This window comes from Colias philodice, chromosome 2 (assembly GCF_061535455.1).
Source record: "Colias philodice isolate Cphi_HAF_F1 chromosome 2, ilColPhil1 Martin Lab GWU primary, whole genome shotgun sequence".
NCBI classification, from domain to species: domain Eukaryota; kingdom Metazoa; phylum Arthropoda; class Insecta; order Lepidoptera; family Pieridae; genus Colias; species Colias philodice.
Window position 1 is genome coordinate 12,620,808 of NC_143087.1, and position 14,887 is coordinate 12,635,694.

Consider the following 14,887-nt stretch of genomic DNA (forward strand, 5'->3'; position numbering starts at 1 on the left):
TGAAATCAAATCATACACGTCGTATTCTTCATGTTAAAGGGTAATTCATTCATATTTTTTTAAGTTTGTTATTCTATTCGCATTATTACATTGTTATATTTAATTTCACCATCTTATCAAAATCATCTTATCATTTTACAGCATCCTTATGCAAAATATGAACATTTCATGTTTTTTTTCTCCCATAATTTTTATTATTGATTTTTTCATCATTTTTTATAATTTTTTCATCACCATAATCATAGAACAATAAGCTGGCTGAGGTGCGTTCAGTGCTCTCAGCGAAGGTGGAGGAGATCACGAAGGACATCGAGACGAAGCTGACCGCTGCGGAGATCAACCGCGAGAAAGAGATGCAGAGGAAACTCGACTTTGTTAAGAAGGAGGTTGGTTCGGTTTTGTGTGGCTAGATGGTGGATGGGGAATGTTATTTGAATTTGGGAATATTTTTAATGAAGTTTTTAGAAGGATGTGTGTACAGAACCACCAGTAATTTAGACATATGTATTATTTTAATATTCAGACATATCGCCAATAAGAAAATTCAAATAGTATGAAAATAAATATTTGTCAAATTATTTGATCTATTATGCTTTTTCTAACCTTCCATTCTTTCAGAATTTTTTACCTTACATAATAAAATCAATATATCATTAATCATACCATAACCCATACATTCCAGGAGCGGCGTGCTGAGCTAGTCCGGCAGAACAAGAGCGCGCGTGCTGAGACCGACGCGCCCACGTCCGGCTAGACCCCCCCCCGCACCGCACACCCGCCCCCCACTCGCCACACGCTACAGCTCAGCGGTCAGCAGTTCAGCGGTCAGCAGTTCAGCGGGCAGCTGTTCAGCGGTCAGCAGTTCAGTTCAGCGTTCAGCAGTTCAGCGGTCAGCAGTTCAGCGGTCAGCAGTTCAGTGATTGCTGATTAATAGCAAATAGTTCAGTGATTGATTGAGTACATGTGGCTCAGCGGTTCAGTCAACGTCAAAACATGTATACAGATATATAAAACAGTCGCAAAAGTCAAATATGTTATCAGCAAATACTGTAATACATAAGTCGAGTCAGTTATTTACAGTACAAATACTCGAAATTCGAACATTAAACGGAATTGCTGACCTCGCTATCGAACTGCTGAGCATTTAATTCTATATAAATATGATTTACACCAAGAGCGTATGAGGATTTGTAAAGAAGTCGGTTAAAAATACCGTAAAGATTGGGCCATATAATCGCAATATTTTTATCTACACTGCCATAATCTGAACATCAACACATGCGGAATTAATTAGTTTTATATAGTCCACTATAGCGTTTGGCGTATGGCAATAATACATAGGGTTACCATCAGTCCTATATACCATCATACCTACGAACTAACGTATTATTGCCAGTAAAGGGCGGGGTTCGGCGAATAAATAGAATTATAGCAACACTGTGTTTACATAACGATAATGTAACATCAGTACCCTCGTAACTTGCTTTCTCGTTTTGAGGTCAACTCGACTTAGGAATTATTTCACGTGGCAACATCGCTGACACAGGCCTATCAAATAAAAATTATAAAAAAAAATTAGATGTGTCATTACACGGGGAGCGTTCATACAATGTAGACGTAATTGTCGGGCTGAGATGGATATTGGGGGTAATTAATTCGAAATACATGATTATATATTGTATGAATAGTTCCCGATCAGATTTTAGTACGCGATTACGTTTGTCACGTACTAAAATATGGTTTTAGGGTTCTCAATTAATGGTATGGTAACTAACGCTAGTAATACGGAACCCGTTGCTTAGCAAGTGAGAACGAGGTGGTTTTTTAATAATAAATAGGTAATAGACTTATATCATTATTTTTAAATGTACGCAGCAGTATTTTAGGATGGTTAAATAAATTTAAGTTCTCTTGTGGTTAAACGGCTTATATTTGGTGGGGGCACTTGGATGATATTCAAAGCACATAAACTTTTCGGTAATATATGTTTTGAGTAACAACATCGAATGAAGAATTCTCGGTGAATTAATGAGAGGCTAGTTACAAGTTGTTATTTGATTAAAAGTTGTCATCTAAAGTAACCCTCACCATATAGCAGCCAATGTTAAGTCACTTTTAAACACTGTCACTCTATAGACTGCATAATATAATTTGTATAGTATCTTTCGGTTGGGTTTGGGAGTGGTATGCCCGGTCTAGATGCATTTATTTGTGGCACAAAATAAACGCAGGCCTCGTTTAACCCATTGACAATATAAGCGTAAATTGTAATTTCTAATAGCTTGCGTTTATCAGCATTTATTGTGATATCTAGTCCAGATAATGTAAGTCATTTTTCATAATTCGCACCAAAATAGCAACTGCGTTGAATAACTGAAATAATTTGCAATCGTATTCGAAATTCAATATTTTAGCGCCATTCATTTCACTTCTGAATTTAAAAAATTGTCTATGACACGATGGTATAAGGCCATGATCTCAACTGCACAACATGGGAGAAACAGCAAAAGTGCCTGAATATCTGCTAACGTAAAACTTGCCTTTTAGCGTTTTATATTTTTTTATTGGTAGTCAACGCCGGGCCGGTATCGGTGGTTTGGACAACAGCTTCTGTGATGTTTCGCTATAGGATAAAATCGATTAGGCACAAATTATATCCACAACCATATCTGGTGTCGTTCGATTGTATCGATACGCGCTACGACCACGCGGGAACGGAAGAGATAGTATATATTTTTGCCATTCGTTTCGATAATAATGTATATAATAAGGAGGTACAGCTTGTGCGGCGGGGCGAGGACGCTTGCCAGCTTCTACTCGTGTGACGCTGTCGAGTAAGGTTAGGTGTAAGTTAGCTTGTTTTCGAAGACGTGACGAACCTTTGACCAATTTGCCTTGGATATTGTGTAGCATTTTAGACTCGAGAGATCGAGACGAATCATGTATAGCATCGCTTTCGATAATTATTAATTTTTATTTTCGTAATGTTAGTCCCTCTTATGGTGTTATTATATGTTAATTTTATATTTTATGTAATTGATAATGTGCTTCAGTTTGTGAGGTATATGAAATTGCTGTTTGAAGTGCAGGCAACTTTTGTAGTTTCATTGTCGTATTGATTAAAGTCATAAATACTAACAATATTTTTGTTTTATTTTATTGATATTACCCCACCTTTACCCCTTTTCCTTGTTAAGTTGCTGTCGATGCTCTAATTTAGTACCATATAACATTATTAAAATTCTAAAGAAACATTTATTAAATTATTAGTTAGCTAATATAAATTTTAAGCATTCAAATGTTCTGAAACTAAACATTAAATTATAATTAAATAAATTAAATCTGTATCAGTGTAAGTTTCTTGTTGAACCGAATATTACAAAATAGAAATTGTTGACTACCTACATTACTACCTACTAATAAAATATTGAAATATAAATGCTTGTAAAACTAAAGAACGATACGAGTGACGAAATGAAACATTGATAATTTTTAGAATACCTATTGGATGTTTCGGCATAGCAAGAAGTTCGAAGTGATGGGTAAACCCAATGATACGACTGGGTAAACCCATTATACTTATTAAAGTCATTGAGATATACATATGGAGACGACACCGCCTACATCACTTATGTTCCGCTCAACATAAGCCATATGGCTTAACTGCACGCTCATTTTTTATTTGTTTTAAAGTGAAACGCATCAAATATGCCTTCGTGTGTGTTACGATATTGCACAAATCTATACTAATATTATAAAGAGGTAAGGTTTGTATGTATGTATGTATGGTTTTCACGTATAAACTACTGGACCGATTTTGATGAAATTTGGCACAGATAATCTTTAGACCCTGAGAAAGAACATAGGCTACCTTTTATTGCGAAATATGTACCACGGGCGAAGCCGGGGCGGACCTCTAGTAATACAAATAATACGGAAAAGTGACTAACATAACTTTTCATCGGTAAGTACCTAACTAGATAATAATTTTTAAAACTTAGAGCAAAAAAATGGCGCACAAATTTTGTTCGTGGTGTCTCCTCCATACGTAGTTATATTATCTCAATGATTAAAGTAAGAATTTTTTCTACATTCGCATACTGTACGGCACCTAACTATAGCGCTGCGCCACGCTGCGCCTTCGAGAGAGCTCTATGCTCGTGTTGTACTCAAGTGAATGTGAGATTGTAGAAAACCACATAGAAAACACTAAAGTCACACAGAACTGTGCTATAAATAGGGAATTTATGAAATAAAAGTGGTTTATAATCACAGTTATAATAAATTGTTTACTCCAATACTTACATCGTTGTATCAACCTATACCTACTTAATAATTGTATATAATATATATCGCATTTGCATTATACAAAATATTCCATTTGTGATTTTAATGCGCTATTTTTAAAACGATATACCTAAATACCTAAATACAATTTGATTTGAATTTCTCACAGAATCCATACTAATATTATAAATGTGAAAGTAACTCTGTCTGTCTGTCTGTTACTCAATCACGCCTTAACTACTGAACCAATTTGCATGAAATTTGGTATAGAGATATTTTGATATCCGAGAAAGGACATAGGCTACTTTTTATCCCGGGAAATAGGATAGGTTTTATCCCGGAAATCCCACGGGAATGAGAACTATGCGGGTTTTTCTTTGACTGCGCGGGCGAAGCTGCGGGTGGAAAGCTAGTTTATAATAAAGATATTTTGAAAAAACTCCCTTTAACTCCCATTGCCATATACAAAATTTATGCTCATAGACAAAATCACGCTGACGACTAATGTCAAAAGATGAAACAACGAAACGTCAGTATTAAAAATGGCTACTTTTGAGTGTTTCTGTTTGTAAAATCACGTTGTTGTATTTTAAATGATTTATTCTTTGCTATATTATTAGTAACAGAATAGTATAAACATTGAATTGTTTTATAATTTTAATTTCGCAAACCTGTAAATCTAAAGATGGAAGATACAAAAGATCGGAAACGAAAGAAGGAGAAACATTCAGAAAATGATGATTATTCTAGGGAAAGAAAGTCTAAAAAATACAGATCAAAGTCTAGGTCACCCGACAGACGTCGAGAGGACCGTGACAGGGACAATGAAAGAGATTCATATAGAAAACGACGACGTTCCCGCTCCCGTTCACCAAGAGAAGGGCGGGAAGAAAAACGACGCAATGAGGAACCAGAGGTAGAAATTAAGAAAGACCCACCTCAAAGAAAAGCAAAAGATACAGATATGTTGAACACAAGAACCGGTGGTGCGTATATTCCACCAGCACGTCTGCGAATGATGCAAGCTCAGATTACTGATAAATCTTCAGTTGCTTACCAAAGATTGGCTTGGGAAGCGTTAAAAAAGTCAATACATGGTCACATTAACAAAATTAACGTAGGTAATATAGGTATAATAATAAAAGAACTTCTCAAAGAGAACATAGTGCGGGGTCGTGGTTTACTTTGCCGGTCCGTCATTCAGGCGCAGGCTGCGTCACCGACTTTCACAAATGTGTATGCAGCGCTGGTATCTGCTGTGAACTCACGTTTTCCAAATATTGGGGAATTATTACTTAAAAGACTGGTCATACAATTCAAGCGTGGCTTCAAAAGGAATGATAAGCCTATATGTATATCATCAGCATCTTTTATAGCTCATCTTGTAAACCAGAGGGTTGCACATGAAATTCTTGCTTTGGAATTATTAACACTATTAGTAGAGACACCTACAGACGATTCTGTTGAGGTATCTATAGCATTTCTTAAGGAATGTGGGCAAAAACTTACAGAAGTATCTTCTAAGGGTGTGAATGCAATATTTGAGATGTTAAGGAATATTCTTCATGAAGGGCAGTTGGATAAAAGAGTACAATATATGATAGAGGTGATGTTCCAAGTTTGGAAGGACGGTTTCAAAGACCATCCCGCTGTTATTGAAGAGTTGGAGCTGGTGCCTGAAGAGGAACAGTTCACTCATCTCTTGATGCTGGATGAAGCCACGGATCCACAGGATATCCTGAGTATGATTTTTTTTTATTATGCATGTAGTATATGAAATTTGGCTCCATACATGCTGGCAACAACAGCTGAAATTATGCTCTAGCATATTTAAAATTATACACATTCAGTTTATTTTTCATAAACACATATTTGTGTATCTACTTTGAACTATCTTTTGACATGAATTTTTTAAAAATACTTTGCATTTAAAGATAATGTAACAAAGCATTTTTTAAAAAACCTATGCTACTTCTTAAAGAATTAACTCACTTTCAATTCATTAATTTTTCTTATATTTGATATTTAAATTACATAATTTTAACAACTGTATAACGGCGGGGGCACACGATGCGTTGCGGCGGCGGTCCGGTGCCGGAGCGGTGTCGTTGCGTCGTCTTACATAGAAATATCTGTGGCATGTCACACGATGCGCTCCGGCGCCGCACCGGACTTGTAACCACCAAGACGAGGCGGGGAGGGGTGAATGCGGTGCGACGTCGGAGCGGCACCGCTCAGTTGTTTTGCGTCACAAGGAAGGACACGCTGTGCAACGCTGCTACGACGCCGCTGCGACAGAACAACGTTACGGCGCCGCACCGCTAGTGTGCCCACTGACACGGTGAAATCTTTGCGGTGCGGCGCCGCAACGCATCGTGTGCCCCCGCCGTAACTGTTAAAAGATAACACAATTAATATGCTTTTTAAAACTTTCAGATGTATTTAAATTTGACGACAAGTATGAGGAGAATGAAGAGAAATACAAAACACTCAGTAAAGAGATTCTCGGGTCTGATGCTGAGTCCGGTGATGAGGATGGATCTGGTGAATCCGGTAGTGAAGAATCTGGTGATGAAGACGAAGAACAGAAACCAGTCACCATCATAGACAACACAGAAACAAACCTTGTAGCGCTGCGTAGGACTATATACTTGACGATCAACTCCAGTTTAGACTTTGAAGAATGTGCCCATAAGTTGATGAAAATGCAGCTGAAGCCAGGGCAAGAAATAGAGCTGTGTCATATGTTCCTAGACTGTTGTGCTGAGCAACGCACATACGAAAAATTCTACGGACTGCTAGCACAAAGGTTCTGTAATATAAACAGGATATACATTGGCCCGTTTGAAGAAATATTCAAAGATTCCTATGCTACTGCTCATAGGCTTGATACAAATAGACTAAGAAATATCAGCAAGTTCTTTGCTCATCTATTATTTACTGATTCAATCAGTTGGGAGGCACTGGAGTGTGTGAAACTGAATGAAGAAGATACAACGAGTTCAAGTCGTATTTATATCAAGATCCTTTTCCAAGAATTGGCGGAGTATATGGGATTGAAGAAGCTGAACGATCGACTGGCTGATCCGTAAGTTCTGATTGGGGATGGTTCATATTGGGGGATATTATTTGCAATTATTAATGTTGTATCTTTTTTACTTTACTTTGACTTATTATATGATGAACATTTGCTATTAAAAAGTCAATTGAGTTCATAAATTCTGCATATTTAGCCCATAAATGAACCATCTCTTAGTTATATTTTACTTTATTCTATGTTTAATGTGATATCCCATTATTCTTGTTATTATAATTAAATGTTTTTTTTCTTATTTCAGGACATTGCAAGAGGCTTTCTCTGGAATATTTCCAAGAGACAATCCCAAGAACACAAGGTTTTCCATTAATTTCTTTACATCCATTGGTCTTGGTGGTCTAACAGATGAGCTCAGAGAGCATTTGAAACAAATGCCAAAGGTAAACACGATATTTAATATTTTGTCTTTGTTATGTTATTCCATGCTGAGTGTTATTAATTTAATAATTGCAATTGTAATTTAACCAGCATTTTCAAAAAAACAACATGATTAAAGCAACACAACACTTAATTTGTAACCTATACATATTTCTGTTAATTAAATTCTAATTTTATGTTTGTAAATATTCATACTAAGTAAGCAAGATAACAATTTATATAACAGCCTAAATTTACTGAATTGCAGAATGTACCTGCACCAGCTGAGATCAAAGTGGACAGTGATTCGGATTCTAGCTCAAGTTCCAGCAGTTCATCATCATCTTCCAGTGACTCCAGTTCCAGTGGTAAGAATATTCTTTAATTATTATAGAAATATATTTGTTACATTGAAGAAATAAGTATTTAAACATGAAATTTGTTCACATTATAGAAGGTAATATTTACTGCTTTCTTTTAACATATCGAAAGTAAATAATAATCGGCAACTATAATGATATTATTGTTTATTATTACAGACTCAGAAGATGATGAAGGAAAAAAGAAAAAGGACAAGAAGACCAAAAAGAATAAAGATAAGAACAAAACACCTAAAACACCAGAAGAGGATAAAGCTGAAAATGCCAAAGACAAAACTGAGCGATGGGGCCATGATGGGTATTATGAAACCTATGGCACAGATAATTCCAGGGAGAATGAGAGGCAAAGAAGATCTGATCAGAACAGAGATGGTGCTAGGCGTAATGATGACGGTCCCAGAAGGCAAAATGATTTTGATGGACAATCACAAAACCTCAGGGGAAATAATAGGGGTCGCTATAGGGATGATGGTCCTGAACAAAACAATGATAGAGGAAATGGTGATAGGAGAAGGAATGAAACAGGAGATGATAGAAAACGAAATGATAGGGATAATGACAATAGACGGCGAAACGATCAAGACAATGACGTTCGACAACGTAATGATAGAGAGGAAAATAGTAAACGTCGCTACGAGAGGGAGGATGACGATAAACGACGCCCAGACAACGAAAGTGATAGCAGACGCCGGAATGGTCGGGAAGATAATGAAAGACCAAATAATGACAGAGAAGACAACAACAGGCGACGTTATGAGAGAGCAGATGATAGAAGTCGTAATGAGAGAGAGGACGATGATAGACGAAGGGGTGAAGAATTGGATGACAGACGGCGTAATAACAGAAATGATGATACGCGACGTAATGACAAAGGGGATGATGATAGGCGCCGTGATAGAGCCGACGATGAAAGAAGACGCGAAGAAAGATTAGATGACAGGCGTCGTAATAAGGATGAGGATGATGATAGAAGACGCGATGAGAAGAGGGAAGATAGGCGGCGCAATGACAGGGATGATGATGATGAGAGAAAACGTGATGACAGAGAAAATGACAGGCGACGTAACAACAGAGTAGATGACAATAAAACACGAGATGAGAGGGTGGAAAGCAATCGCCAAGAGAAATTAGAGGACAGGCGACGCAATAATAAGGATGACGATGTTGATCGAAGACGTGATGAAAAGAGGCAAGACAGGCGGCGCAATGATAAGGATGATGATAAAAAACCTGATGAGAGAGACGACGATAGGCGACGTGAGGAAAGGGATGATGATAGAAGGCGTGATGAAAAGGTGGAAGTCAAGCGGCGAAGTGGTAGGGATAACGATAAAGAACCTAAAGAGAGAGTCGATGACAGGCGACGCAATGACAGGGATGACGATGAGGAAGTAGAAGACAGGCGGCGCAATGTCAGGGATGATGATAATAGAAGACGAGACAATAGAGAAAATGACAGGCGACGTAATAACAGAGAAGACGACAATAGAACACGTGATGAGAGAGTGGAAAATAAGCGACAAAACGACACCGATGATGATGATGATGACGACGATGATGTTAGAATACGTAAAGAGAGAAAAGAGAAAAAGCGACGTACTAACAAAGAAGATGACAATAATAAACGTGACGAGATGGTACACGACAGACGACACTCTGTCAGAGAGGATATTAATAGACGAAACAATGATGGGCTAGAAGATAGGAAACGTAGTGACAGAAATGTTAGCGATAAAAAACTCAATCATAAGGAGGAAGACAGGCGCGTTAATGATAGCGGTAGTGAAGATGATACCGACAGGAGACAAAACGATACCGATAATGATGATGATATGCGCAAAAAGCATAAGAAGAGTAAAATAAAACCGGCCAAGTGCGAGTCGGGCTCGCGCACAAAGGGTTCCGTAGCAGCAAATATAATAAATTACAGTTAAATCAACCTATCTCAAAAACTATAAGAGATACTTTGATCAAACCAAAAATCGTTGAAAGAGTTAATTAGCATGCATCACCTCTATTTTTTTTAGAATTTTATACCCCGTAGTTATAAAAATAGAGGGGGGGGGACATACTTTTTACGACTTTGAGAGCTGATATCTCAAAAACCGTTCACTTTAAGAAAAATGTTTTTTAGAAAACTTTATATCATTTTAAAAGACCTTTCCATTGATACCCCACACGGGTATGTACATCGAAAAAAAAAATTTCATCCCTCAGTTACATGTATGGGGGGCCCCACCCCCAATTCTTTTTTTTACTATTTAGTGTCATATTTTTGTAGCGGTTCATACAACACATATTCCCATCAAATTTCATCACTGTAGTACTTATAGTTTCCGAGTAAATCGGCTGTGACAGACGGACAGACGGACAGACGGACAGACGGACATGACGAAACTATAAGGGTTCCGTTTTTGCCATTTTGGCTACGGAACCCTAAAAAAGAGGCAAGATACTAGAGAAGATGATTTAATAGAAGAAAAGGGTGATAAGAAACATCGTAACGATAATGAAAAACATAAACGAACAAAAGATAGGAAGGCTAGTGACCAATTCAATGAATTTGATATAAAAAGAAAGAGTAACTTGAAAAGTGAAGTAAGAAACATCAATACTAGTACTAATAAAACGTTAAATGAATTTGATATTATAAGTAGAACCGATATAGATAGGGGTGGCAAATCAGGACGACAAAAAGATATGGATATAAAACAAAATAAAAATAATGATAAAAGAAAAAAGAAGAAACAGGACAGTAGCAGTGAGGACGAAGACAGTAGTAGCAGTAGCAGCAGCAGCAGCGAGAGCAGTAGCAGTAGCAGTGGCGACAGCAGCAGTAGTAGCGACGACAGTGAAAGCGACGATACTCAACATGAACCTGTGAAACGTAAAAATACAAAGCGCCAAGAAAAAGATAGCTCTGATTCTGAAGATGATCAAAGTAGAAAAAAAGGGAAGAAAGTCAAAAACCCAAAAGAAAATGGTCACGATCTTAAGCCTAAAGGAAAAGTAGAAAAAATACGCGATGAATCTCCAGAACAAAGTACAATTAAAAAAGACAAATATAACAAAGAAGGTGACAGAAAGGAAATGAGAAATAATAGAAAAACTGATGAGGTAAATAAAGATAAAAGTGATAACAAAAATAGAGATGATAGTGAACCACGTGAACTAGGTAGATACTGGGATTCTTATGATAAGAAAGTAAAAGAAATAGGCAAGGAGAGGAGTTCAAAGCGATACGAAAGTAATAGAATTAAAACAAATAGATAGTAAGAGTGCTCATGCACAATATGATTAAGTCATGAAATTAGGTACATTATGTATAGTTCGAAATAAATCTTTTATATAAGGAAACAAGTTATTTTATTAATTAATAATAGTCCATTTATGTAAATATGTACATTGTACAACCTCTTTAAATCCAAACTTATTCACTAAAGACATGAAACTGTGACATGAAACATCTTCATCGTGTCTTCATCTATTGACAATTTTGATACGTTATCAAAGAACAATTATTATTTACATATTTTGCACTTGTTAGGTATGTAATTTGAAATTTCTAATAATATAATGGAGACTGTGCTACATTCGCAATCAAGCACATTAGATACAGGGAGTGAATCTGATAAAATAAAAGCAGCATCAGCACCTATTATACCCGCGGTAACTTCGGGAGACACTAAGTTAACGATCCAAATATCTGCTCCTTCCTATTTGCATTCTTTAAAAGAGAATGAAGCACCACCGTTTAGAAAACCGGAGCATGAAGCCAGACCGAAATTACTGATTGGGACAATCGTCTCTGAAAGTGATGTTATCGAAATCATCGCACGTGCGAATAGTGACTGTTTAAAAAATTCATTAGGTAAATAATATAGACCTATAAATAGGCTATAGTTGAAGCCAGCAGTTTATATATATCAAAAACTATTTTTCCGCCCGGGTTTTCAAAGAAAAATCCGCATAGTCCCGTTCCCATGAGGTTTCTAGGATAAGACCTATCCTATGTGTTAATCCAAGTTACCCACTATATGGGTGCTAAATTTCATTGTAATCGGTTCAGTAGTATTTGCACATTTACATCTATCCTCACAAATTTTCGCATAATATAGAATACTAGCTTTCCGCCTGCGGCTTCGCCCGCGTTTTCAAAGAAAAACCCGCATAGTTCCCGTTCCCGTGGGATTTCCGGGATAAAACCTAGCCTATGTTACTCGTGGATAATGTAGCTTTCGAATGGTGAAAGAATTTTAAAAATCGGTCCAGTAGTTTATGTGCCTATTCATTACAATCAAACAAACAAAGTTTTCCTCTTTATAATATTAGTGTAGATTACTAAGCTAGAATAGGATTACCAATTACTTATTATATTTGTTTCAATTTTAACTTCTCTCTCAAGGTGAATTCCTAGTGAAAAAAAATATTGTGCCTAATTACCAACTCTCTGAAAAGAACTTTTTAATAAGCTTCCTGATGGAAACTATAGACTATAGTGCACAAAGGGACTTCTCTGCTGAAAAACTAGCCTGTCTTATGACACTTTATATTTCTACTCACTTGTACTTCAAGTGGTATTACTGGACACCACCAGCTGCAGTTTGGAAATATTTTAAGGAAATTATGATAAGGCATACAATAGAGGTACAAATATTACTAATGTTTTTGTATTGGGGATAATTTAATTTAGTGAGAGAAATTTCAATGAAAATAAAAATTTACAAAATATCTAAGTATGAGATACAATAATATTTGACCATATGTATTATTATTAAAATTGAATAAAGATGAGTTGATGATTGATTTGAGTTTAAATTTATATGTAATTTTGTTCAGGATTCCCCGGATGGCCAAGAAGTATTTGACCCAGAAGAATGTTATGACATTGTAACTCATTTCCATACAGTGTATTTGAGCAACCTGCCTCTAATTCACTTGCTTACTTTTGGAGGATTCCGCCTTAAACTTTTATGGCCATTTAAACCAAAATAGATAGTGTGTAACATGCAATGACTGTTTTATTTTTTGGTTTTGTAAATTGAAACCCCTGAATTATTCTTTTCATGTTTATTGATACGGATATAAGTTGAAACAATACACGTTTTTGACGTGACTTGTTTTTATTAAAATTGCACACAATATCATACAAGTAAATGTTCTATTTAAATAAACTTAGATGCAAAGGAATAACATATCTTAAAACAAAAATAACAATAAATCGGAAATGAAAAACTGATTAGTTTTGTTCGTTATTTGCTGGCTCAGGGAAGTTTTCCTGCCATCGCAAGCTCTGCTCCTTGAGCGTCAAGTGAGAATCAGCGCTGTCGGCTTCTGGATCAGGCAGTTCTTCTAACGGCACCTGGATATCTTCGTGAGGCAGAACCTCGGCGCGCCATTCCTCATCCACAATATCAATCAAACGTCCGTTGCGGCGCACTTTGCTATCCATATTTTAAAAATGAAAAGATATGCTGTAGTTTATATGTGAACTAGAGGTTCAGAATTCGCAAGTTGTGCTGGGATTGTGTGTTGTATACACTTTAAACTTCTCACTTATTTATTAGATAATACAATAGAAATTTCGTATTTTGTTTTCCAATTCAATTTGAACATTTGAAGTCAAATAAACAAATAAACGTCAAATGTCATCGCAAGCAAGACGAACCACAGATTATCTAAAAAAGTATTATGAAAAGTATTAATAAAAAGTTTAGAAAATCATTGAAAAACAAAAATATTTCACAAAATGATTGTCATCACTGCCCACCATACACTAAAGTGCAGTAACAGCAAAATCACGATTTCGAGTAAAACGCATTTAAAGTTAAGAATTGATTTTAAAAAATCAACAGAATGATAAGCAAAAAAATTTGAATGCAGAAAGGTTGTAAAGGCATAGGTTCACACGTTAAAGCAATAAAAAAAAATATATCTTAATAACTGAATTTATTATGGCCATTTATTCTTTTTGGTGCCTATTACTGCATAGCCTTTTTTGTAAAAAATACCATTTTAAACTTAGTAAAATGCAGCAAAAAGCCCTATTACTGCGTTTGGATCAGTTATTTTGTCAAGAAACCCAACTAACATGCAGTAAGGTCAAAAAAATACTGCATTTTAGTTAGTTTTTTAAGAAAAAAGTGTTCAATTTACTAGTGCAGTAAGAAAAATAGCTAGTTCACAGTTGCAGTATTTAAAACATTAACTGCACTTTAGCTAGGAATAATCATATCTGTGTCATTATGCTATCCAAACTAATCTGCAGTAATGCTGTATTTTACTGCGTGTTAGTCAGTTTATAATGATAAAAGAATGTTAAGTATTCACAACTAAAATGCGACAAGCTTTGATTTTACTGCATTTTAGTTGGGAGTTCGTGACAATAAATTGTATTTTCTTAATTTGCAGTAAAAATAGCTTGTATGGCGGTAAATTTTACTGCGTATTAATTTTTTTTTAAATTTTTTTCCAGAAATATAAAACTATCTAAAGAACTGTAAAATTATATTGCTTACTGCATTTTAGTTATGAAACCTTAAAATTTAATCTGCAGTATAATTTATACTGTATTTTAGTTGGGAAATCACGCCAAATTGTTAATTTTTTTCGTTTGCAGTAAGTGAAAACTGTTAAATAAAAACCATTCTTATAGTCTTAGAAATAAGTAAGTTAATTCAATAGAAAGCTTAAGAAACCCGCTTTCAGAATCACTAATAAAACGAAAAATCACAAAAGGGCTGTTACTGCTCTTTAGTCTCTGGTG

At 35.9% G+C, this 14,887-nt stretch overlaps 4 protein-coding genes across 8 annotated transcripts in view; 3 read left to right on the plus strand and 1 right to left on the minus strand.

Moving 5' to 3' along the window:
- The window catches only part of stai (stathmin), a 44,475-nt gene extending 41,334 nt beyond the window's left edge, over nucleotides 1-3,141 (plus strand). For 2 of the 4 annotated variants that reach the window (XM_089708757.1, XM_089708739.1), the window contains 3 exons: nucleotides 246-386; nucleotides 683-840; nucleotides 913-3,141. In XM_089708757.1, the coding sequence (XP_089564883.1) occupies nucleotides 246-386; nucleotides 683-754 (213 nt within the window). In that variant the 3' untranslated portion in view covers nucleotides 755-840; nucleotides 913-3,141. The other 2 variants (XM_089708748.1, XM_089708766.1) reach the window with 2 other exon arrangements.
- Nucleotides 3,142-4,816: 1,675 nt separating this feature from the next.
- On the plus strand, nucleotides 4,817-11,481 carry LOC149490861 (uncharacterized). Of its 2 annotated transcripts, none has more exons than XM_089708784.1 (6): nucleotides 4,817-6,029; nucleotides 6,724-7,375; nucleotides 7,626-7,764; nucleotides 8,010-8,109; nucleotides 8,281-9,979; nucleotides 10,560-11,481. In XM_089708784.1, the coding sequence occupies exons 1-6, from the start codon at nucleotides 4,973-4,975 to the stop codon at nucleotides 11,392-11,394; spliced, it is 4,482 nt and encodes a 1,493-aa protein (XP_089564910.1). In that variant the 5' UTR covers nucleotides 4,817-4,972; the 3' UTR covers nucleotides 11,395-11,481. The 2 variants fall into 2 exon arrangements, with proteins under 2 accessions (XP_089564910.1, XP_089564904.1); XM_089708778.1 differs by having other exon boundaries at nucleotides 8,281-9,994; nucleotides 10,574-10,666.
- Nucleotides 11,482-11,697: 216 nt separating this feature from the next.
- LOC149490862 (uncharacterized) lies at nucleotides 11,698-13,116 on the plus strand. Its single transcript, XM_089711292.1, has 3 exons — nucleotides 11,698-11,992; nucleotides 12,527-12,768; nucleotides 12,961-13,116. The coding sequence occupies exons 1-3, from the start codon at nucleotides 11,698-11,700 to the stop codon at nucleotides 13,114-13,116; spliced, it is 693 nt and encodes a 230-aa protein (XP_089567418.1).
- Nucleotides 13,117-13,178: 62 nt separating this feature from the next.
- On the minus strand, nucleotides 13,179-13,767 carry LOC149490863 (anaphase-promoting complex subunit 13). Its single transcript, XM_089711301.1, has one exon. The coding sequence runs from the start codon at nucleotides 13,571-13,573 to the stop codon at nucleotides 13,361-13,363; it is 213 nt and encodes a 70-aa protein (XP_089567427.1). The 5' UTR covers nucleotides 13,574-13,767; the 3' UTR covers nucleotides 13,179-13,360.
- Between the last annotated feature and the right edge of the window lie 1,120 nt (nucleotides 13,768-14,887).